Source organism: Pan paniscus, chromosome 23 (assembly GCF_029289425.2).
Source record: "Pan paniscus chromosome 23, NHGRI_mPanPan1-v2.0_pri, whole genome shotgun sequence".
Classification (NCBI taxonomy): domain Eukaryota; kingdom Metazoa; phylum Chordata; class Mammalia; order Primates; family Hominidae; genus Pan; species Pan paniscus.
Window position 1 is genome coordinate 41,513,120 of NC_085927.1, and position 24,575 is coordinate 41,537,694.

The 24,575-nt window shown below is 44.4% G+C and overlaps 1 protein-coding gene and 1 pseudogene across 21 annotated transcripts in view; both read left to right on the forward strand.

Annotated features, from left to right (window-relative positions):
* The window catches only part of SFI1 (SFI1 centrin binding protein), a 118,022-nt gene that overhangs the window by 62,738 nt on the left and 30,709 nt on the right, over nucleotides 1-24,575 (forward strand). For 17 of the 21 annotated variants that reach the window (XR_004668705.3, XM_034949342.3, XM_003821472.5 and 14 more), the window contains 5 exons: nucleotides 2,487-2,589; nucleotides 14,247-14,403; nucleotides 16,414-16,575; nucleotides 19,576-19,646; nucleotides 21,480-21,572. Coding sequence is in view for 20 of the 21 variants with exons in the window: in XM_034949342.3 (XP_034805233.2) it covers nucleotides 2,487-2,589; nucleotides 14,247-14,403; nucleotides 16,414-16,575; nucleotides 19,576-19,646; nucleotides 21,480-21,572 (586 nt within the window). In the remaining variant the exon portion in view is untranslated. The remainder of the gene's footprint in view (nucleotides 1-2,486; nucleotides 2,590-14,246; nucleotides 14,404-16,413; nucleotides 16,576-19,575; nucleotides 19,647-21,479; nucleotides 21,573-24,575) is intronic. The other 4 variants (XM_034949346.3, XM_003821473.5, XM_003821474.6 and 1 more) reach the window with 1 other exon arrangement.
* Nucleotides 447-2,447, forward strand: LOC100995902 (small ribosomal subunit protein uS13-like; annotated as a pseudogene).

Genomic DNA, 24,575 nt, shown 5'->3' on the forward strand with positions numbered 1-24,575 from the left:
TCAACGTACATTTATTTATTTATTTGAGACAAGTCTCACTCTTTCGCCCAGGGTGGAGTGCCATGGCACAATCTTGGCTGACTGCAACGTCTGCTTCCTGGGTTCAAGTGATTCTCCTGCCTCAGCCTCCCAAGTAACTGGGATTACACCATACCTAGCTAATTTTTTGTATTTTTAGTAGAGATGGGGTTTCACCACGTTGGCCAGGCTGGTCTTGAACTCCTGACCTCAGATGATCCACCCGCCTCGGCTTCCCAAAGTGCTGAGATTATAGGCATGAGCCACTGTGCCCAGCCTATTTATTGAGGGTTTAAAATGTTCTTGGTACTGGGCCAGGCACAGTGACTCATGGCTGTAATCCCAGCACTTTGGGAGGCTGAGGCTGGTGAATCACCTGAGGCCAGGAGTTTAAGACCAGCCTGGCCAACATAGTGAAACTGTCTCTACTAAAAAAATACAAAAGTTAGCCTGGTTTGGTGGTGCACGCCTATAATCCCAACTACTCGGGAGGCTGAGGCATGAGAACCGCTTGAACAAACGAGGCAGACGTTGCAGTGAGTCGAGATTGTGCCACTCCACTGCACCCTGGGCAACAGAGTGAGACTCTGTCTCGAAAAAATTAAAAAAATGGCTTCCGCGGGAGGCCTACACACCGCCAGTTGTGCTCCTGCTATGTCTCTAATGATCCCTGAAAAGTTCCAGCATATTTTGCGAATACTCAACAGCAACATCAACGGGCAGCAGAAAATAGGCTTTGCCATCACTGCCATTAAGGATGTGGGTTGACAGTACACTCGTAGTGTTGAGGAAAGCTGACGTTGACCTCACCAAGTGAGCAGGAGAACTCACTGAGGATGAGATGGAACGTGTGATGACCATTATGCAGAATCCATGCCAGTACAGATCCCAGACTGGTTCTTGAACAGACGGAAGGATGTAAAGGATGGAAAATATAGCCAGGTCCTAGCCAGTGGTCTGGACAAGAAGCTCCATGTAGATGTGGAGTGACTGAAGAAGATTCGGGCCCATAGAGGACTGCACCACTTCTGGGGCCTTCGTGTCCGAGGCCAGCACACCAAGACCACTGGCCACCATGGCTGTACCATGGGCATGTCCAAGAAGAAATAAGTCTGCAGGCCTTGTCTGTTAATAAGTAGTTTATATACCTAAAAAATATAAATAAAGTAATAAATAAATAAGTAAAATGTTATTGGTACTGTATTGATGCTGGGGCTGGATTCAGGGAATTTGTGATTCCCTAGATGCATAAGAAGATAAGTGATAATGTAAGATAGCTTGAGGTTTTGCAGTGAGTGCTGCAAGTGAGCATGGTCTAAGAGAAATCTTTGTAGGTTAGAGTGACCAGGCAAAGTGAGTGTTTCTGTAAAGCACAGGTTGCAAACTCTTATTTCCCCATGACTCTTTTCCTAGAGCAAATTCGAAAATTAGTAGGAAAAAAAAAACAAGACTGAAACAAAAGTCTGACCAGGATTCTAGGAAAGAAAAGGATACATACAAGACTAGAAATCTAAAAGCCACTTGATTGCAGATTATTTTGTGAAATCTCCTGATTTTCAAATGTTGGTAATACTCTTTTTTTTTTTTTTGAGGTGGAGTCTCACTCTGTCACCCAGGCTGGAGTACAGTGGCACAATCTCGGCTCACGGCCACCTCTGCCTCCTGGGTTCAAGAGATTCTCCTGCCTCAGCCTCCCAAGTAGCAGGGATTACAGGCACACACCACCATGTCCAGCTAATTTTTTGTATTTTTAGTAGAGATGGGGTTTCACCATGATGGCCAAGCTGGTTTTGAACTCCTGACCTCAAGTGATCCACCTGCCTCAGCCTCCCAAAGTGCTAGGATTACAGGCGTGAGCCACCGCGCCTGGCCTTTTTTTTTTTTTTTTTTTTTTTCCGAGATGGAGTCTCACTCTGTCACCCAGGCTAGAGTGCAGTGGCGTGATCTCAGCTCACTGCAACCTCTGCTTCCTGGGTTCAAGCTATTCTCCTGCCTCAGCTTCCCAAGTAGCTGGGATTACAGGAGTATGCCACTACCACCTGGCTATTTTTGTATTTTTAATAGAGACAGGGTTTCACTGTGTTGGCCAGGCTAGTCTCTTAACTCCTGACCTCAGGTGATCCACCCGCCTCGGCCTCCCAAAGTGCTGTGATTACAGGTGTAAGCCACCGTGCCAGGCCATAACATATTTTTTTAACAAATCAAACTGTGTAGGTCAAACAGAGCATGTCTGTGGTGTCTAAAGCAGGATCTGACTGTAGGAACCATAAGTTTCCAATCATTAATGGGCAGATCTGGGACTTTTTCTCAATTGTTTCGTTTTATTTTTTTCCCCAGCAGTGAATCTAGAGATGGTACTATGAAGGAGAGGACTAGAGCTGGGGGTCTGAGGCCCCACACTAACTGCTCCTCTCTTTCCTGAGTGGCTTTTTACTGATGAATTCCATCTTTGATTTGCTGTTTCACAGGGTGTGGTGGAGCACGTGGAGGCAGCGACTAGGACAGGTCCGTGTGAGCCGTGCCCTCCATGCCTCTGCTTTGAAGCACAGGGCCCTGAGCCTCCAGGTGCAGGTGAGTCCAGCAGACGTGGGATTTGGCATCCTCTGTCCGTGTTGTCAAGCCTCTCACCCACAGAGGGCAGTGCTGGGCCTTCCCTGCAGCTCAGGGCCTGAGAGGGGGTAGGGGCAGAGGTAATCTGGAAGGCCGGGCTCTTCCAGAGGGAGGCTGCTGTTAGGAATAAAGTAGAGGCTTGTCCTAGATGAGCCTAGATCAGTGGCTTCCAGAGTGCTTCTGGTAATTGTGGAGCTGGAGAGGGATTTATGAATTAGTTATAAACATGTTTAGAGAAACAGCAGTATACTCTGATTTCCTCATTACTGTTTTCCTACAGCAAATCAGAAAATAATTGGGGCAGAAAAGAAACTTAAGACTGAAAAGAAAACCTGGCTTCCTTTTCTTTATAGTTTTGATTGTCTTAGAGTGTTCTTTTAGGCAAGCCACTAGCTTTTTTTGTCAATCATAAATGGCTAAGGCCTGTACTAAAACTTTCTTATCCTTTGACATATTCTCTGAATTCTTGTCATGTTTTTGTGTCTGCTGGGTACTTACAGAGCTGCCAAATAAGTTATAGGAAATAGAACAGAGAAGAGGAAAAAAAAAAGTAGTGCCTGTTTCCAAATGTAGGAATAGTATCTTCTTATTCTAACAACAAATTGCATAGTCCATGTGAATATGTGCAGATCACATGCAAATAGCATATATAGTCATCTAGATCAGTGATCAGCAAACTGGCTCACAGGTCAAATTTGGCCTGCTTTCTGTTTTTGTAAATAAAGTTTTATTGGGATGCTGCTACACTCATTCATTTATATATCATCTGAGGCTGCTTTCAGATTACAAGAGCAGTGTAGAGTAGTTGTAACAGAGACCTTATGGTCTACAAAGACTAAACTATTTGTTTTCTGACTCTTTAAGAAAAAGTTTGCTGACCTCTGAACTTGTAAGGTCTTCTAAGGCAATAGCAAGGAAATAAGAGACACAGTTCTCGCCAATAATAATAACAGTACCAGTAGCAGTAGCAACTGCAGCCTGAGTGACTGAGTTGGGGCCCTGTCTCAAAAAAAAAAGAAGAAGAAGTAGCTTTTATTGTGGTCTTACTTGTGTTAGGTGCTAGACTAAGTGCTTTACGTGCATTATCTAATTTTCATAAACCTTTTTTAAAAGTCCCATATTATTGTTAAGGAAACCAGGAAGGTTAAATAACTTGAACCAGGGTCACATGTATAGTGAAGCTTAGAGCCAGGTTTTTTTATTTTTTTTTATTTTTTGAGACAGAGTCTTGCTCTGTCACCCAGGCTGGAGTGGAGTGGCGCAGTCTCGGCTCACTGCAAGCTCTGCCTCCCGGGTTCACGCCATCATCCTGCCTCAGTAGCTGGGACTGCAGGTGCCCGCCACCACGCCCGGCTAATTTTTTGTATCTTTAGTAGAGACGGGGTTTCACCATGTTAGCCAGGATGGTCTTGATCTCCTGACCTTGTGATCGCCTGCCTCGGCCTCCCAAAGTACTGGTATTACAGGCGTGAGCCACTACATCCGGCCGCTTGGAGCCAGGTTTTAACCTAAGCAGCCAGCAAGCTACATCATCATCTTTTATATATATATATACACACATATATATATGTTTTGAGACAGAGTATTGCTCGCTCTGTCACCCAGACTGGAGTGCAGTGGCGCGATCTTGCCTCACTGCAACCTCTGCCTCCCAGGTTCAAGCAATTCTCCTGCCTCAGCCTCCCAAGTAGCTGGGACTCAGACGCATGCTGCCACGCCTGACTAATTTTTTGTATTTTAGTAGTGATGGGGTTTCACCGTGTTGCCCAGGGTGGTCGCTAACTCCTGAGCTCAGGCAATCTGCCTGCCTCAGCCTCCCAAAGTGCTGGGATTACAGGCGTGAACCACCGCATCTGGCCTGCATCATCATCATAATCACCATGCAGTATTGTGCTGAATAGACTTGTAACCTCAGGAGGGAGATGGAACTGATAAATGGGAAAATGCTATAAATGCAGGGATACTGACTAAACTTATAGACTGACTGTGAATATAGGGAAACTAAACATAATGAGACTGATTTTCTGTCATCGGTGGACAACTGTGCTAGTTTTTTTCCCTTTCTAAGAGCCACTTTGAGAGGCCATAAACTCATTCTACTGATGCTACTGTTGCTCAGAACATGTTTAGAATTCCCCTTTTCTTGTTTTTTGTTGTTGTTTGTTTTTTTGTTTTGAGACAGTCTTACTCTTTTGCCCAGGCTGGAGTGCAGTGGCATGATCTTGGCTCACTGCAACCCCTGCCTCCCGGGTTCAAGCGATTCTCCTGCCTCAGCCTCCCAAGTAACTGGGATTACAGGCACGCGCCACCATGCCTGGCTAATTTTGTATTTTTGATAGAGACGGGGTTTTGCCATGTTGGCCAGGCTGGTCTCGAACTCCTGACCGCAAGTGATCCACCTGCCCCTCGGCCTCCCAAAGTGCTGGGATTACAGGGGTGAGCCACCACACCCAGCCTACACTGTCTTAATCTACACAGCATCTCTATGCACTAGGCAGGTAAGACATCATGAAATATGTAAAATTTTAATTTTAATTTAAAATTAAATTTGGTATTTCAAACATAGAAACACATAAAATATAAAACACTTAGAAAAATATTAGCAGATAGGCCAGGCGCGGTGGCTCACACCTGTAATCCCAGCACTTTGGGAGGCTGAGGTGGGCGGATCATGAGGTCAGGAGATGGAGACCATCCTGGCTAACATGGTGAAACCCCGTCTCTACTAAAAATACAAAAAATTAGCCGGGCGTGGTGGCGGGCGCCTGTAGTCCCAGCTACTCGGGAGGCTGAGACAGAAGAATGACGTGAACCTGGGAGGCAGAGCTTGCAGTGAGCTGAGATCACGCCACTGCACTCCAGCCTGGGCAACAGAGCGATACTCCATCTCAAAAAAAAAAAAAAAAAAAAAATTAGCAGCTAGCCAAGTACTCACCAGCCTCACCCAGATTTAAAAGGTGTTAGCATTTTCTATACTTGCAAAAAAAAAAAATTAGCAGATAGCCAAGTACTCACCACCCTCACCCAGATTTAAAAGGTGTTAGCATTTTCTATACTTGCTCCAGAATTTTTTTTTAAGTTATTTTTTGGGGGAGAGGATCTCACTCTGCTGCCCAGTCTGGAGTGCAGTGGTACCATCATGGCTCGCTGTAGTCTTGACCTCCCAGGCTTAAGTGATCCTCCCACCTCAGCCTCCCAAGTAGCTGGGAACACAGGCGTGTGCCACCATGCCTGGCTAATATATTTTTTTTTCCCTTGTGGAGTCGAGGTCTCACCATGTTGCCCAGGCTGGTCTGAAACTCCTGAGCTCAAGTGATCCACCCGCCTCGGCCTCCCAAAGTGCTGGGATTACAGGCATGAGCCACCATGCCTGGCCCAGAATTTTTTTTTTTTTTTTTTTTTTTTCTGAGACGGAGTCTTGCTCTGTCGCCCAGGCCGGAGTGCAGTGGCGCGATGTTGGCTCACTGCAAGCTCCGCCTCCCGGGTTCACGTCATTCTCCTGCCTCAGCCTCCCAAGTAGCTGGGACTACAGGTGCCCGCCACAACGCCTGGCTAATTTTTTTTTTTTTTTTGTATTTTTTAGTGGAGACGGGGTTTCACCATGTTAGCCAGGATGGTCTCGATCTCCTGAGCTCGTGATCCGCCTGCCTTGGCTTCCCAAAGTGCTGGGATTACAGGCGTGAGCCACCGTGCCCGGCCCAGAATTTTTTAAAGTAACAAAATTTAATGGACACTGCCAAAGCTTTACCCTCCCTCCGTCCCTTCTACTGCCTCTCCTCCTTAGAGATGGCCACTCTTTTGATTCTGGTATGATTGTTCTCCTATATTCTTTTTTCTTATAAAAATATGTGCACATATCTGTAAAGAATAAACATGTGGTACACTCCTGTAGTCCCATCTACTCGGGAGGCTGTGGCAGGATGATCACTTGAGGTCAAGTGTTTGAGGCTAGCCTGGGCAATATAATGAGACCCCATCACTTAAAAAGGCGGGAGGGGTCACGGTGGCCTACGCCTGAATACTAGGACTTTGGGAGGCCAAAATAAGAGGATCACTTGAGTTTAGGAGTTCAAGACCAGACTAGGCAACATAGTGAGACCCCATCTCTACAAAAAAAAAAAAAAATTAGCTAGACGTGGTGGTGCATGCCTGTTGTCCCAGCTACTTGGGAGGCTTAGGTTGGAGGATCACTTGAACCTGGGAGGTCAAGGCTGCAGTGAGCCATTGATCATGCCACTGCACTCCAGCTTGGGCAACCGAGCAAGACCCTGTCTCAAAAATAAATAAATAAATAAGTAAATGGTATGGCTTTGTGTAGTTAGGACATTTATGAATGTTGTCATACTGTACTTTGCAACTTGTTTTTTTAGTGCAACGGTATATTTTTGAGGTTTAGCCATGTGATTTCTTTCTTCCTTTTTTAAAATAGAGACAGGGTCTTTCTCTGTTGCCCAGGCTGTTCTTGAACTCACGGCCTCAAGCAGTTCTTACACCTTGGCTTCTTAAAGTGCTGGGATTACAGGCCTGAGCCACCATGCCTGGCCCTATCTATGTGGATAGACAGAGATCTATTAACTGTGTATATTATGTCATTGTATAAACAAGGCACCGTTTATCTGCTTACTTACTGATGGACTGTTGACTACCTCTGCTTTTTAGAATTACGAACAGTACTACCAAGAGCATTCTTTTTCTGTTTTTTTTTTTTTTTGAGACTCCGTGCAGTGGCACAATCTCAGCTCACTGCAATCTCCACCTCCCAGGTTCAAGCGATTCTTCTGCCTCAGCTTCCCATGTAGCTGGGACTACAGGTGTGCTCCACCACATCCAGCTAATTATTGTATTTTTAGTAGAGATGGGGTTTCACCATGTTGGCCAGGCTGTCTTGAACTCCTGACCTCAAGTGATCCACCTGCCTCTGCCTCCCAAAGTGTTGGGATTACAGGCGTGAGCCACCACGCCCGGCCCCCAGTTTCTTTTAATTATTCACGGATCTGTTTCTCGGCTCTGTCTTCCATTCATGTATTTGTCTATCCAGACCATACCAATGCCATACTGGTTTAGTTACGATTTGATGAAGCAGTAAGCAAGAGTGTAGGTTCTTGAGTCAGACTGTCCAAGTGGAATTCTGCCTCTATCACCTATTAGCTTTGTGCCTTTGAATGAGTTATTTCACCTGTTTGTACCTCAGAATTCTTATCTGTAAGTAGATCGTAATAGTACCTACCTCATGAGATTATTGAGGCTTCAGGAGGATGATCCAGTTATTAATAATATACTCAGAGCAATGCCTGGAATGTGGAAATGCTCAGTAAATGCTAGCTGTTTATATTCCTACTTGACATATATTTCTCAAGGCTCTATATTTGACAGAGAATCTCCTTTATTCTTGTTTTGTTTTTAAACTTGTCTTAATTGTTCTTCTGTACTCTTTCTTATTAATTTTAGGAGCAACTTGTCAAGTTCTATAACAAAGCCTATTAGGATTTTTTTTTTTCTTTTGAGACGTGTCTCACTCTGTCACCCAGGTTGGAGTGCAGTGGTGCGATCTCGGCTCACTGCAAGCTCCACCTCCTGGGTTCACGCCATTCTCCTGCCTCAGCCTCCCGAGTAGCTGGGACTGTAGGCACCTGCCACCACGCCTGGCTAATTTTTTGTATTTTTAGTAGAGACGGGGTTTCACCGTGTTAGCCAGGATGGTCTCGATCTCCTGACCTATCATGAGGTGGGATCCGCCCACCTCGGCCTCCCAAAGTGTTGGGATTACAGGTGTGAGCCACCGCACCTGGCCAAGCCTATTAGGATTTTTATTACAGTGTACTGACTGACAGCTTATTAGGTTAGAAAAATTGTCATATTGAGTCGTTTCATCTTTGAATTTTATATATCTCATAATATATTGCTGAGCTTGAGAAGGAGAGTAGGAAGGATGAGGTTATGAGGTAACAGGGAGCCAGAACGCAGGGCCTGGCAGGCTGTGCCTGATAAAAAAGGCTTTGACTTTTATTCCTGGGAAGGTGAAGAGCTGCTGGCTCTGAGCAGAGGAGTGACATGATTATACCTACCTCTTAACAGGATTCTTTGATTCATAGTGTGCTGCTTTTGGGGTAAGAAAGGGAAGGATATATATGAATGTGTGTCTGTGTGTTTGTGGGGGTGTGTGTGTATGTGTGTGTGTCTGTTTGCTTATATTTTCAAGAAGGAATAATGGAAAAATAAATGAAAAACTTACCGAGAAATGGTTACCTATAGGAGGAGGGAGGGAAGGGTATAGGAATAAAGTACTTCTGTGAATTTACTTTGTTACATAGTTTTAACTTTGGAACTATGCATATATTTTATATAATTACAAAGCAAGAGTAAATAAAAAAGCAATTGCCAGATTTTCAAAACAACCTGAAACGAATATATCAAGTTTGTGGCAATGACTACACAGAGAATAATTACTTCAAGTAACTTTAAAATAACAATATTTTGACTGTTCACCCTGGTGGAATGTGTTAAAAGGACATAATGAACTGCTAAGAAATCTAAAACCACATTCTTAGTAAAACAAGTGTTATTGTTGCTAGGAGGTTTGAAATTGTTATATTGAAAGTATTATAGTTACATTGTAAGATAAAGCAAATAATTATGGCAGTGTTGTTAGGAATAAAGATCTTCAATAGAAAAGAAAAGATTACAAGTATAAAAAGCAAAGAAATCTGCAATTGGAACTGTAAATATCAATATGGACTCTCTCTCTATATATATGTGTGTGTGTGTGTGTGTGTGTGTGTATATATATTTTTTGTTTGTTTGTTTGTTTTTTTACCATAAATGCATTTCTGGTCTGACACGATGGCTTCCAGCACTTTGGGAGGCAGAGGCAGGTGGATCATCCGAGGTCAGGAGTTTGAGACTAGCCTGGCCAACATGGTGAAATCCCGTCTCTACTTAACATACAAAAAAATTAGCCGGGCATGGTGGTGGTGGGCACCTGTAATCCCAGCTACTTGGGAGGCTGAGGCATGAGAATCACTTGAATCCAGGAAGCAGAGGTTGCAGTGAGCTGAGATTGTGCCAACTGCACTTCAGCCTGGGCGACAGGGTGAGACCCTGTCTCAAAAAAAAAAAAAAAAAAAAAAAAGCATTAGAAGCAGTGACAGTAGTATAGCATTTAGTATCCCCAGTGCCCAAGTTGTGGTCTTAACTATTTCCCACTAATAGGAACCAGGGCTTTTTAGAGAAATGGCTGATTATAGGTCTGGGGCAGGAAATAGACAAGATACACCTAGGACTAAGGAACTTAAAAAAAGCTAATGGAATTGTGTCAGAAGGACTCAGGAACCAATTTGGAAGGGTTCCCAGGGCTTAAGATAGAAAAGTTTGAGCATCAAAAAACAATAAGCTAGGCATGGTGGTGCCTGTAGTCCCAGCTACTCAGGAAGCTGAGGCAGGAGGATCACTTGAGCCCAGTAGATTGAAAACATCAAATACATAAAAATTCATGCATTTGAAATAATTTTAAAAGAAAGTGGAACTCATCGGTCATGATTTTGGGTTGTTAGGGGAGTTAACTCAATTCTTTAAAAATTACAGGATTTTAATTCTTTAAAAATTAAAGGCAAAAAATTAAGCATTTATCCCACCTTTCCTATATAAACTGTTAACTCCAAGAAACCAGAGGGTTAATGAGAGAAGGCTTCTTTATAGAAGAATTCCAGTTAATAAATGCCGAAGGAATACTAGAACTAGAAAATTGCTGTTTTGCCACCCCTAATGAGGACATAGATCTAGGCAGCCATCACTAGGTGAGAGGATGGTGGGAAAATATAGGAGAAATCTGGCTACCTGCCATCTGAATCCACCAAACAATCTTGGCATTGCTACAACTGTGGCAGCCAGACATGATGTGCCTCATGATACTATGTAAGGGGAAGTACCCAGCCACATTCATGAACTGTTCTTGCCTAAAAAATTGAACATGACTCCAAGCCTAATGCGAATCTCTCAGTTTATAGGAAATACAGGGGTCAGAGGAACAAGTTAAAGACACCTTGAGGTTACAGTCAGCCAAATCCAAAATGTAGGACATTTTATAGGATAGATGACTTGATTTCTCTAGTAGATTGATGGCATGAAAGAGAAAAAAAGCAGGAAGGGAAGTTGTCATATAAAACAGAACTTTAAGTGACCTAACAATTAAAGCGAACCAAAATGGACCACTCTGGCTGTTGTGTTAGGAATACATCAGAGCCAGGCATGGTGGCAGATGTCTGTAATCCCAGCACTTTGGGAAGCCAAGGCGGGGGGACAGCTTGAGCCCCAGCATCTGAGACTAGCCTGAGCAACATGGTGAAACCCTATCTCTACAAAAAATACAAAAAATTATCCTGGAATGGTGGCATGTGTCTGTAGTCCCAGCTACTCAGGAGGCTAAGTGGGAGGATCACCTGAGTCTGGGAAATTGAGGCTGTAGTGAGCTATGATTGTACCACTGCCCTCTAGCCTGGGCAATGGAGCAAGACCCTGTCTCAAAAAAAAAAAAAATTAGCTGGGCATGGTGGTGCATGCCTGTGGTCCCAGCTGCTCAGGAGGCTGAGGCAGGAAGATTGCTTAAGCCCGGGAGGTTGAGGCTGCAGTGAGCCATATTCTTGCCATTGCACTTCAGTCTGGCAGTCTGAGTGACAGAATGAGACTCTGTCAATAAATAAATAAATAAATAAATAAATCAGAGATGATCAAGGATATAAACAGGGAGAACAGGTAAGAAGCTATTACAAAATTCCAGGTGAGATTTTCCACAAAGATAAGAAGACGGTGGTTGGATTCTCAATGTCTTTTAAAGATGTAACTGACATCTTTAAAAGATGTATGGATGAGATATGAAGTTTTAGTGACCAAGATGACTTCCAAGTTTTGGCCTAAGCAGTTGGAACAATGGAGTGCCATTTACTGAAATAGGAAGGACTGCAGGAGAAGCAGGTTTGTGGGAAGAGATTAGGAGGAGCCCAATTCTGGACTCTGTATCTTCAGCCTGATAGGCCTTTTGAATAGCCACAAGAAGCTATGTTAAGGAGGCAGTGGGATATTGGGATATATGTGTGGAATATTGAGGATGGGGCCAGGATAGGAGGTACATTTGGGAAATTCAGGAGTTCTTAGTAGGCAGATGGTATGTAAAGTTACTAGAGTGAGTGGGGTGCGGTGGCTCATGCCTGTAAATCCCAACACTTTGGGAGGCTGAGGCGGGAGGATTGCTTGAGCCCAAGAGTTCAAGACCAGCCTGGGCAACATAGAGAGACCCCATCTGTTTTTTTAAAAAAAGCTACTAGGGTGGGTGAAAAAATAAAAGGAGTGAGTGTAGCTAGATGAGAGGTTCCAGGGCTGAGCCTGCGAGGTGCACAGAGGTGGGAGTCAGCAACAGGAACAAAGCAGGGACACATCCCGAAAGCCAGGTGAAGGAAGGAGGAAGGCTTTGTCAGACACTTCTGGCAGGTCAAGGGAGGTGAGGACCAAAATCTGACCTTTGGATTGAGCGACGTGGAGATTGCCGATGCACTTGATAAGAGTAGTTTCATTCAGTAGGCCTGTGGGAGCGGGCTCAAGAAAGCCTGCCTGGGAGACAGAAAGATTAGAAAATAGCTCTTTTGAGGAGCTTGAAACAGAAAGAACCAAAGTGTTAGCTGGATGGCACAATGCGGTCTAGAGTCTAGAGAGGGGTGTTGCTTTGTTTGTTTAAGAATCACTGGTTTATTCCTTTCAGAAAGTATTTTTGTGATGGCAGTCTTCCCCCAACAACTTTTTATTTCTGACAAACACCAAATCATAGAAAAGGTGGATACTGTCTGTGTTTCACCTAGTTTAACCGATTGTGGTTTTTTGGTTTGGTTTGGTTTGGTTTGGTTTTTTTGAGACAGGGTCTCACTCTGTTGCCCAGACTAGAGTGCAGTGGTATGATCACTGCTCACTGCAGCCTCAACCTACCAGGCTCAAGCGATCCTCCCACCTCAGCCTCCCAAGTAGCTGGGACTACAGGTACACACCACCACGCCTGGCTAATTTTTTTTTTTTTTTGGTAGAGACAGAGTTTCGCCATGTTTCCCAGGCTGGGCTCAAACTCCTGAGCTCAAGCAGTCCTCCTGCCTTGGCCTCCCAAAGTGCTGAGATTACAGGTGTGAGCCACCCCGCCCCACCAACCCATTGTTAACATCTTGCCACATTTGCTTTCTTTAAGTATATAAATACATTTATTTTGTCTGAGCTGCTCCAAAATTGTAGACACAAAGTTTATCTTAAAGCGTATATCTCCTAAAAAGGATGGTCTCTCACATAACCATAATATCATTTTTATATTCCAAGAAATTTAATATTGATATAATATATAACATGCAGTTCATATTAAAACTGTATATTGTTGCTATTTTCATTTCCATAGTCTAATTAAAGGTCACCCATTGCTTTTAGTTGTTACATCTTGAAGAGATTTTTTTTTTAGGATAGGAAAAATAATAGCACATTGATATGCTGATTTCAAAAATCTATAGAGAGTGAAAACTGATGATTCGTAAGAGGGGAACTGCCAAGGCAGTAAACTCGGGAAGGTGAGAGATAGCCAGAGCTGGACAGGGTTGGGAGGGGACTGACGTTGGTGGGAGCATGGGCGGTTCATCCAGAGTAGCAGGAAAGAGAGAAGACAGAGCCCGTGGGCAGGTGGGTAGTTAAACATGGTGGACTTTAAGGAAATTTCCTTTTGATTGCTTTTATTTTCTTAGTGAAATGGGAACGATGGTATTCAGTTGAGAGGAGGGAAAGGAGAAGTGCGACAGGCTGAAGAAAAGATATGAAGTCTTTGTCTAAGTCGTCTTCAGATTAGGACATGCATTATCACTGATCTAAGGGTGTGCATTTATAGACCCTTGTAGACCCTTAGCTTCTATAGATAGGCATCCCTGGAACTAATCTGCCTGAAAAAGGACTACTTTACAGTAGGCTTCCTCTGACTCTGGAAGAAAAGGCAGACCCTCACTTATCCCAAATCTGAATTAATTATATCACCCCTCGGATTGTTTCTGCTCCTTGTCTGCTTGTTTTTGTTTTTGTTTTGAGTTGGTCGCTCTTGTCGCCCAGGCTGGAGTGCAGTGATCTCAGCTCACTGCAACCTCTACCTCCTGGGTTCAAGTGATTCTCCTGCCTTAGCCTCCTGAGTAGCTGGGATTATAGGCACCCACCATCACGCCCAGCTAATTTTTTGTATTTTTAGTAGAGACGGGGTTTTGCCATGTTGGGCAGGCTGGTCTCAAACTCCTAACCTCAGGTGATCTGCCCTCCTCGGCCTCCCAAAGTGCTGGGATTACAGGTGAGAGCCACTGCACCCGCCATCTGCTTTCTGCTTGTTGATTTTATTATTCTTTTTTTTAATCCAGGAAAAAATTACTTTTGAAAGCAGAATGTCCCTCTTAAAGACCCTTTTACCCCACAGTCCCATAGCTTATGATCCTGCTAGGGGATTGCCACTTCCTTGTTTCTAATTTCAGCCTTTCCAGCGTGTGTGCCTTGCTCTTTTCCCTCTCCACCTGTACTTCACCCTGTTTTCCTGCCTCTCCTTTGACTGTTGCCTCTTCTCTGGTTTTCAGGCTTGGTCACAGTGGCGGGAACAGCTCCTGTATGTCCAGAAGGAGAAACAGAAGGTTGTCTCTGCAGTGAAACATCATCAGCACTGGCAAAAACGGAGATTTCTAAAGGCCTGGCTTGAATACCTGCAAGTCCGCAGAGTGAAGAGACAGCAGGATGGTGAGTAGGAAGCTCCAGGCTCTCGAGATAGAGGATCTGGTCACAGTTTCCACTCTCCTGCTGCCAGTGGTACTGTACTAAGAAGTAATATAATGGTGCTACCAGAAATTTTGGTAAAAGGAGATTAAGGAGGAAAATACATCATCCTTGAGTCACATTTATTTCTCTTTGGGCTTTTATTTATATATCTGTATCTATATCTATCTAGCTATCTGTAGATAGATTTTTTTTTTTTTTTTTGAGATGGAGTTTCACTCTTGTCACCCAGGCTGGAGTGCAGTGGCGCAATCTCGGCTCACTGCAACCTCCGCCTCCTGGGTTCAGGTGATTCTTCTGCCTCAGCCTCCCTAGTAGTTGGGATCACAGGTGCCCACCACCTCGCCCGGCTAATTTTTGTATTTTTAGTAAAGATGGGGTTTCATAACTTTGGCCAGGCTAGTCTCAAACTCCTGACCTCAGGTGATCCGCCTGCCTCAGCCTCCCAAAGTGCTGGGATTGCAGGCGTGAGCCACTGTTTCCAGCCTCTTCTGTATATTTTTTATCTAAATAGGGTTTTCATTTTGCTATAAGTATTGTAATTATTTTGATTAATATGTTGATAACCTATGGTTTTGTATCTTGCTTTTTTCCACACAGTTAATAACACTTCCCTACATCTTAAGTATTTGTCGTAAATGTTATTTTTTAACAACTATTCATATTTTATAGGATGGCTTACCTTAATATACTTAGCCATTCTCCTATTAATAGATATTTGGATAGTTTCTGTTTGTCTCCAGTTATGCAAATGCATGTGATTTTGATGTTGAGTTTTTTGGATACTGTTTATATGGTTTTGTTTCCCAATTAGATTCAGAAGTAATAATACATAGAAATGTGAACATTGGTACACTTTTTAACTTAAGTTTATTGAGTTTATACCAAAGTAAGTCAAGCACTATGCTAGACACTGGGTTAAGGGTCTCTGGCGTTCACCCAAACCTCCCTGCAGAAATCTCTTACGCTGCCAACACTGTCTCTTGGGAGAGTTTGAATGTGTTCATTGGAGGATAGCGACCCCAGACCAACAGTCCAGTTGCCCAGTCCTGGAATGTGAAGGCATTAAGCTGTTTAGTATGATAAGCTATAGACTAATGCCTGCCTCCAATTACAGCATTCAAATTCCAGGTCTGATTCCCATCCCCTTCCCAGGCCCTAGCTCATCAGACCATTATCTGACTAGCATTAAAAGGAGATGAAGCTGGCAGCCAGGATCAGGTTGGCTGAAAGCTCAAAAAAGCCTATGCCAGCGTGGCAACTGAATTTTATGTCATTGACTCAATCTCTAAGTCCTATCCAGGAGACATTTGTTTAGAAGCAAAAGTAAAACAGTCCTTTTTGAAAGTAACAGTTATCATTTCTGTTCATCAGTGTCTAACTAGAAGCCTCAGCCCTTTGATGTAACTGATTTTTATAGCATCCTCCTCCCTAAAATCACAGACCTTTTCTCTTTCCTTGGAGAGAGGAGATGTAGCTCAGGGATTCCTAATGACCTTTCAAGGTTTAAAAAACTTGTATTTTGGCCGGGCGCGGTGGCTCACATCTGTAATCCCAGCACTGTGGGAGGCTGAGGCGGGCAGATCACTTGAGGTCAGGAGTTCGAGACCAGCTTGGCTAACATGGTGAAACCCCATCTCTATTAAAAATGCAGAAAAATCAGCCAGGGGTGGTGGCACATGCCTGTAATTCTAGCAACTTGGGAGGCTGAGGCAGGAGAATCGCTGGAACCTGGGAGGCATAGGTTGCAGTGAGCCGAGATCGCGCCACTGCACTCCAGCCTGGGCAACAGAGCGAGACTCCAACTCAAAGAAAAAAAAAAAACTTAGTGTGTGTGTGTGTGTGTGTGTGTGTGTGTGTGTGGCCTTGAACCCCTGCTCTCTGCCAGTAGTGGGGTTCAGCTTGTCTTAAAGATGTTTCCAGCTCATCTTCTAACCTTAGGGGAGTAGCACTTAAGTTATTTCTCTGTTGCAGAGATGGCTGAGCGATTCCATCATGTCACTGTGCTCCAGATACACTTCTGTGACTGGCAGCAGGCCTGGGAGCGGAGGGAGAGCTTGTACGCTCACCATGCCCAGGTGGAGAAACTGGCCAGGAAGATGGCCCTGCGGCGCGCCTTTACTCACTGGAAACACTGTATCCTTTCAGATACTCAGGCTGTCCATTGCCTCAGCCAGGACAGCATGAGCTCAGCAGCATGTGAAACGAAAGTCATGAGATACATGGGAAACAATTGCCAAAGGATTCAAAACAGCCTTATATCTGTTGACAGTCTTAAAATTTTTGTTTAATTGGGATTGTGTATAAAAAGAGTGCTTATATATAGTTTAAAAATAATAAAATGAACAACTATATATCTTATCACCCAACTTTCAAAATAGAACCTTCCTAGCACACCTATTTGCTCCTCCCTGACTGCGTTCTTTTTCTTTTCCCTCAGAGGTAATCCCACTTTCCTGATTCACATTTTTTGGTGTTACAATTTAAGTGCTTTTCTCTACCCACTAGGTGGTGGAAATAGCCACCACTATCTTTTTCTTGGTGATACCATCACCGTGATCATAGTTTCCATTTATTGCGCTTTTACTACGTAGCAGACATTATGCATCATCCTCTTCATCCTCATAGCAACGCTGTGGAGTAGGTGCCACTATTGCCATTTTACAGACGAGGAAAGAGATTCAGAGGAGCTGAGTGTATTCTAAAGTCACAGGTCATTGGCAGAGTCAAGATTTTCAAAACCTAGGCCTTTAACTCCTGTGTACATATTCTTTTTTTTTTTTTTTTTGAGATGGACTCTTGCTCTGTCACCCAGGCTGGAGTGCAGTGGTACAATCTCGGCTCACTGCAATCTCCGCCTCCCAGGTTCAAGCGATTCTCCTGCCTTAGCCTCCCGAGTAGCTGGGATTACAGGCATGTGCCACCACGCCTAATTTTTGTATTTTTAGTAGAGACGGGGTTTCGCCATGTTGGCCAGGCTGGTCTCGAACTCTTGACTTCAGGTGATCCACCCACCTCAGCCTCCCGAAGTGCTGGGATTACAGGCATGAGCCAGCGTACCCAGCCTCTTTTTTTTTTTTTTTTTTTTGAGACAGAGTCTCGCTCTGTCACCCAGGCTGGATTGCAGTGGTGCCATCTCAGCTTACCGCAACCTCTGCCTCCCGGGTTCAAGTGATTGTCCTGTCTCAGCCTCCTGAGTAGCTGGGATTACAGGCGGCCACCACCACGCCCAGCTAATTTTTGTGCTTTTAGTAGACATGGGGTTTCTCCATGTTGGTCAGGCTGGTCTCGAACTCCTGACCCAAAGTGATCCACTTGCCTCGGCCTCTTAAAGTACTGGGATTACCGGCGTGAGCCACCGCGTCCAGCTCTATGTATATACTCTTTTTTTTTCCCTTTTTTTTTTTTTTTGAGATGGAGTTTCGCCCTTGTAGCCCAAGCTGGAGTGCAATGGCCCAATCTTGGCTCACCACAACCTCTGCCTCCCGGGTTCAAGCGATTCTCCGGCCGCAGCCCCACGAGTAGCTGGGATTACAGGCATGCACCACCATGCCCGGCTAATTTTTTTGTATTTTTAGTAGAGACAGAGTTTCTCCATGTTAGTCAGGCTGGTCTCGAACTCCTGACGACCTCAGGTGATCTGCCCGCCTCGGCCTTCCAAAGTGCTGTGATTACAGGCCTGAGCTACCGCACCCAGCCATATTCTTAATCACTACCCCTACCATACTGTGTGCCCAAGTGTGAGAATTTGGACTGCCTAGGATGTTCATCCACACATTTTATTTGTTCATCAAAGTCTTGCTTTGTATAAACTCCTGCTTAAATTCTGGGATATGAGGAAGCTCAGACTAATGATAGTTCATTGTCTAGTGGGGGAAATAGACATGAAAATGTGTCTTTAAATATGGCATGATAATTCCTATCATAAAGATTTGTATGAAGTCCTGTGAGAGCGACTGTGGAGATTCAGCCAAGGAGGTAATGTTTGTGCAGAATCTAAGTCATAGGAGATGAGAAGTTGGGAAGGTTGATGTCTTAGGGGAAGACTGCAGAAGGTTGGAAAAGGCATTTCAGTGAGGAAAAGCATTCAAGAATCCAGTGGGCTGTGGAGGTATGGATGGTGGGAAGGGAGATGCAGGAACCTCTGGAGGTTTTTTAACTTTTAAAAATTTAGAGACAGGGTCACATGTTGCCCAGGCTGGAGTGCAGTGGCTTTCACAGGCACAATGGTAGCTTACTACAGTCTTGAACTCCTGGGCTTAAGCAATCCTCCCTCCTCAGCCTACGAAGTAGGTGAAACTACAGGCACACACCATCACACCCGGCATCAGGGGTTTTTAAGAAGAGAAGAGGCTGGGGGCAGTGGCTCACACCTGTAATCCAAGTGCTTTGGGAGGATCGCTTGAACTCAGGAGTTTGAGGCTACAGTGAACTATGATGGCACCCTTGCCCTACAGCCTAGGTGACAGAGTGAGACCCAGTCTCTTAAAAAAGAAAAGAAATGCAGTCAGATTTGTGCTTTGGAAAGGATAATTCTGGATTAGCGGAGAGAGGCTAGCACTGGTGGGAGACCAGTTATGGGAGGAGGCTCACTTACCCGTCTACGTAAGGGACAAGTCGGATGAACTGCAGGGTGTTGGGGGTGGGGACAGAAGAGCAGAAGGGGATGGAGAGAGCCAAGAGATTTAGGAAGGGAACAGATGGACTTGGCGACCGATTAGATGAGAGTGGGAGGAGAAAAGGTTTGAAAATAACTCCAAGGTTTTTAGCTCAAACATCTAACTGGATTGTGATGCCAAAACAGAGACTATAGAAAAAGGAGCAGATTCTGCTTTAGATATGGTGATTTCTAAATGTTTACTGAAATTGGTAGCAGTTTATCTCAGGTATTTTTTGCCTATCATCTCATGGGCATTCAAGGGGAGGAATGCAAGACCAGATGTTTGATCAGTAACTGACAGGGTTTCCCTTTGCCCACTGCTTCCCTGGGTCATCAGGAGTAGACAGAGGTGGACCTCAGCCCACCTGGCACGTGTGTTATCCCCGATAGCCACAGCCCTTCAAGGTGGCTTGCTGAGAATGCACTCTGTAGGGGTCAGAACCTTGTTGGGACTGGAGGCCTTCACTTCCTGGCAGACATGCTGCTGTGTGCAGAAGAAGCTGCCCAGTTTGAGATGGCAGAAGAGCACCACAGGCACAGCCAGCTGGTAAGAGCCCTGCATCCTGGCACGGGTCCGCTCGGCAGCCTTGCTTGGGTATCCACTCTTGGGGGACCCTGACCCCTATCACCTTCATTAAATGCAGTCAGCTATGGGTGAGTTTTGGTCATGAAGCCCTCCTTTCATTGTGGGTGTCCTTCTTTTCATTTTGGATTACAGGTGCTAATGTTGTAGGGTCAGAGGGGTATGGAGCTGTAAAGGAACCTCAGAGATTATTTAGTCCTGAGCTTTTTTTACATGGTAAAACCCCTTTTGAGTGGCGGAAGCCTCACCTATAAAATAGGTCAAAGTAGCCATGCTGTGGTTGAAGCACGTCAGGGAGTCAGTCCCTGTTCTACCTGCTACTATTCCCTTCCCTTGCTACACGAGGTGGTCTTCATATGTTTTCAGGAGCCTCTGGGGCTCCACAAAGCACAGTACGAAAACCCCTAATCCAGTCTGATATCTTCACTTCTGTCTCAGAAAATTGAAGCCTAAGGCATGGGAAAATATGGGCAAATCAGCTTTGCTTAGCCAATTTGTGAGGCATTATTATTATTTTTTAGAGATGCGGTCTCACTATGTTGTCCAGGCTAGATTCAAACTTCTGGGCTCAAACAATCCTCCCACCTCAGCCTCCTGAGTAGCTGGGACTATAGGCATGTGCCACCATGCCCAGTGTTGAGGCATTAGTATTATTATCATTACTATTATTATTAGAGATAGGGTCTCCTCTGTCACCCAGGCTGGAGTGCAGTGTTACAATCATAGCTTGCTGCAGCCTTGAACTCCTGGACTCAAATGATCCTTCCACTTCAGCCTCCCAAGCAGCTGGGACCACAGGCACATGCCACCATGCCCAACTAATTTTTTAGATTTTTTTTTTTTTTTTTTTTTGAGACGGAGTCTCGCTCTGTCACCCAGGCTGGAGTGCAGTGGCGCTATCTTGGCTCACTGAAAGCTCTGCCTCCGGGGTTCACGCCATTCTCCTGCCTCAGCCTCCCAAGTAGCTGGGACTACAGGTGCCTGCCACCACACCCAGCTAATTTTTTGTATGTTTAGTAGAGACGGGGTTTCACCATGTTAGCCAAGATGGTCTCGATCTCCTGACCTCGTGATCCGCCCGCCTTGGCCTCCCAAAGTGCTGGGATTACAGGCGTGAGCCACCACGCCCGGCCTAATTTTTTAGTTTTTTATACAGACAGAGTCTCCTTCTGTTGGCCAGGCTGGTCTTGAACTCCTGTGCTCAAGCAGTCCTCCTGCCTCAGCATCCTAAAGTGTTGGGATTACAGGTGTGAGCCACTGCACCTGGCCTTTTAGGCATTATTGATGGAGCTGGATCCAGGTCCATCCTGGCCCAACTCCAACCCTTCCTTTGACTAAAGATTCCTTCTTCCATTTTAGCAGCACTGCATTTATAATCATACAAATGTACACACTGAGCCCACATGGTAAAAAAACAAAAACACAAAAACCACCACAGACAAAAAGTCTGTCTTCTTCTGAGAGGCAACAGTTGATGTTTACCTTGGTCTGTAGAATTGTCATGTGGGTCATGGGGTTCTCTCCTGGTGTGGGTGTGTTTGTTCTTGTGCAGTATAGATGGACAGCAGGGAGGGTTCAGCAAATATTTATTAAGTGCCTGCTGTGCAGGCTGGCTTGTGTTAGGCTCCCAGTTGAATCTCAAAGCAGAGAAACACTCAGGGAGATGGAACAGCTACAAGAAGCTGTGACCAAGCTTCTCCCCGCTGATTTGAGGCACTGTCTGCCTTCATCTACTCTTAGTTTACAGACTCTGCTGATTCCAGTCCTTGTAATCAGTTGTGTCCTTTCTTTGCACAGTATTTTTGCTTTAGAGCCCTAAAAGACAATGTGACCCACGCCCATCTCCAGCAAATAAGAAGGAATCTCGCTCACCAGCAGCATGGTGTCACGGTGAGGGTTGTCTTCTGTATCAAGGGACCTCTTCTGAAGGCCATTCTCTCTCGCTCTTTTTTTCAGTCTTGCCAAATTAAGCAGAACTCTTTTTAAAAAAACTTTTTGTGCTTCAAGATTTGTCCAGACTGTCAACTCTAAAACCTTAGTTTGCATTTTCTTTCTTTCTTTCTTTCTTTTTTTTTTGAGACAGTCTTTCTCTATTGCCCAGACTGGAATACAGTGGCATGATCTCAGCTCACTGCAACCTCCGCCTCCCGGGTTCAAGCAATTCTCCTGCCTCAGCCTCTTGAGTAGCTGAGATTACAGGCATGCGCCACTACACCTTCCTAATTTTTGTATTTGTAGTAGAGACGAGGTTTCACCATGTTGGCCAGGCTGGTCTCGAACTCCTGAGTTCAGATGATCCACCCGCCTCAGCCTCCCAAAGTGCTGGGATTACAGGCGTGAGCCACCGTGCTTGGCCTTTTTAGTTTGCATTTTCTTTGGTAATCCATACCTGCTGTTAGAAAAACTTGTTTGATCCCATTTTTTTATCTATTTGCCAAGAAATGGATAGTTGACTCAAAGTTCAGGGACTGTGGATTTTAAACCTGACCTAGGGGATATAGTGATACAAATACTTTCTTTTTTTCTTTACTTATTTAGAGGCAGGGTCTTGTTCTGTCACCTAGGCTGTAGTGCAGTAGATCACTGCAGGTTCAAGTGATCCTCCTGCCTCAGCCTCCCAAGTAGTTGGGACTATAGCTGTAAGCCACCACACCCAGCTAATTTTTGTATTTTTTGTAGATGGGGTCCTACTATGTTGCCTAGGCTGATCTCAAACTCCTGGGCTCAAGTGATCTGCCCACCTTAGCCTCTCAAAGTGCTGGGATTACAGGTGTGAGCCACCGCACCTGGCCCAAATACACTTTTTTTTTTTTGAGACAGGGTCTTGGTCTGTTGCCCAGGCTGGTGTGCAGCTGCAGTGGTGCGATCTCAACTCACTGCAACCTCCGCCTCCCAAGTTCAAGCGATTCTCATGTCTCAGCCTCCCAAGTAGCTGGGATCACAGGTGTGCACCACCAAGCCCAGCTAATTTTTTTGTATTTTTAGTAGAGGCGGGTTTTTCCCCATGTTGGTTGGGCTGGTCGCAAACTCCTGGCCTCAAGCAATCCACCTGCCTTGGCCTCCCAAAGTGCTGGGATTACAGACATGAGCCACCATGCCCGGCCCCAATAGGAGGCTTTGGTTGTGTTTCTATTGTAAGTCTATTCACTTCCATTGTAAGCCCATTATAAAACAATGGTTTGTTTACTTGATGCCAACCAATATTGTCTCTACTTTCTTGGTGTAGGAATTTTGTCCCTGTTACTGTTTTATGAAAAATGTTTAAACATACAGAAAAATAGAAAAAAAAAGTATAATAAGCCTCTATATAGTCACTACCTGGATATAGTAATTGTTAATATTTGCTATGTTTGCTTCATTGTTTTTTGCTGAATAATTTCAAAGTAAATTATAGACATCACGACACTTTGCACCTAAATACTTCAGCATGCGTCACTCAGACATTTTCTTATGTAACGACAATGTCATTATCATCCCTAAGAAAAGTAACAGTGATTCCCTAACATTAATATCCAGTCAACATTCAAATTTCCATAGTTGTCTTAAAAATGTCTTATTTGTAGCTGCTTTTTACAAACCAGAATGCAATTAAGGATCACTAACTCCATTTGGTTCTTTTCTGATTGATTTTTAGCAGAAATGGATTTTGTTACTATATCTCTTAAAGCTTTTAATCTAGAACTTTCCTTCCCCCAACAACACTTCTTTATTACGTTTTATATATATATATATATATATATATATATATATATATATTTTTTTTTTTTTTTTTTTTTTTGTGAAACCGGGTCTCACTCTCGCCCAGGCTGGAGTGCAGTAGCTTGATCTCGGCTCACTGCAACCTCCACGTTCCATGTTCAAACTGTTCTCCTGCCTCAGCCTCCCAGGTAGCTGGGACTACAGACGCACACCATCACGCCTGGCCAATTTTTGTATTTTTAGTAGAGATGGGATTTCACCGTGTTGGCCAGGCTGGTCTCAAACTCCTGACCTTTGGTGATCCTCCCACCTCGGCCTCCCAAAGTGTTGGGATTACAGGCGTGAGCCACGACACTCGGCCTATTATATTTTTAAATTGTGGTAAAAGATACATCACTTAAACTTTATCACCTTAACCATTTTTAAGTGTACAGTTCAGTGACATGTACATCCACATTGTGCAATCATCATCACTATTCATCTCTAGAACTTTTTCATCTTGCAAAATTGAAACTCTGTACCCATTTCCTCTTTCCTCAGCCCCTGGAAACCACCATTCTACTTTCTGTCTCTATAAATTAGATTATTCTAGAGACCTCATAGGTGGAATCATATAGTATTTGTCCTTTTGCAACTGGCTTATTTCACTTAGCATAATGTATACTTTTTTAAATGACTGCCTTTTTTTAAAAAAGGACAGGCCAGTTATTTTGTTTATACAATTTATTTATTATTATAATAATTATTGTTAGAGACAGGGTCTCACTCTGTCATCCAGGCTAGAGTGCAATGGTGTGATTGTAGCTCATTGTAGCCTCATCCTCCTGGGCTCAAGAGAATATCCTGCCTCAGCCTCCTGAGGAGCTAGGACTACAGGTGCACACCACCATGCCTAGCCTTGTATAATTTTTTTTTTTGTTGTTTGTTTGTTTGTTTGTTTGAGATGGAGTTTCACTCTTGTTGCCCAGGCTGGAGTGCAATGGTGCCATCTCGGCTCACTGCAACCTCCACCTCCCGGGTTTAAGCGATTCTCCTGCCTCAGCCTCCCAAGTAGCTGGGTTTACAGGCATGTGCCATCACGCCCGGCTAATTTTGTATTTTTAGTAGAGACAGGGTTTCTCCATGTTGGTCAGGCTGGTCTCAAACTCCCAAGAACTCAGGTGATCCACCCGCCTTGGCCTCCCAAAGTGCTGG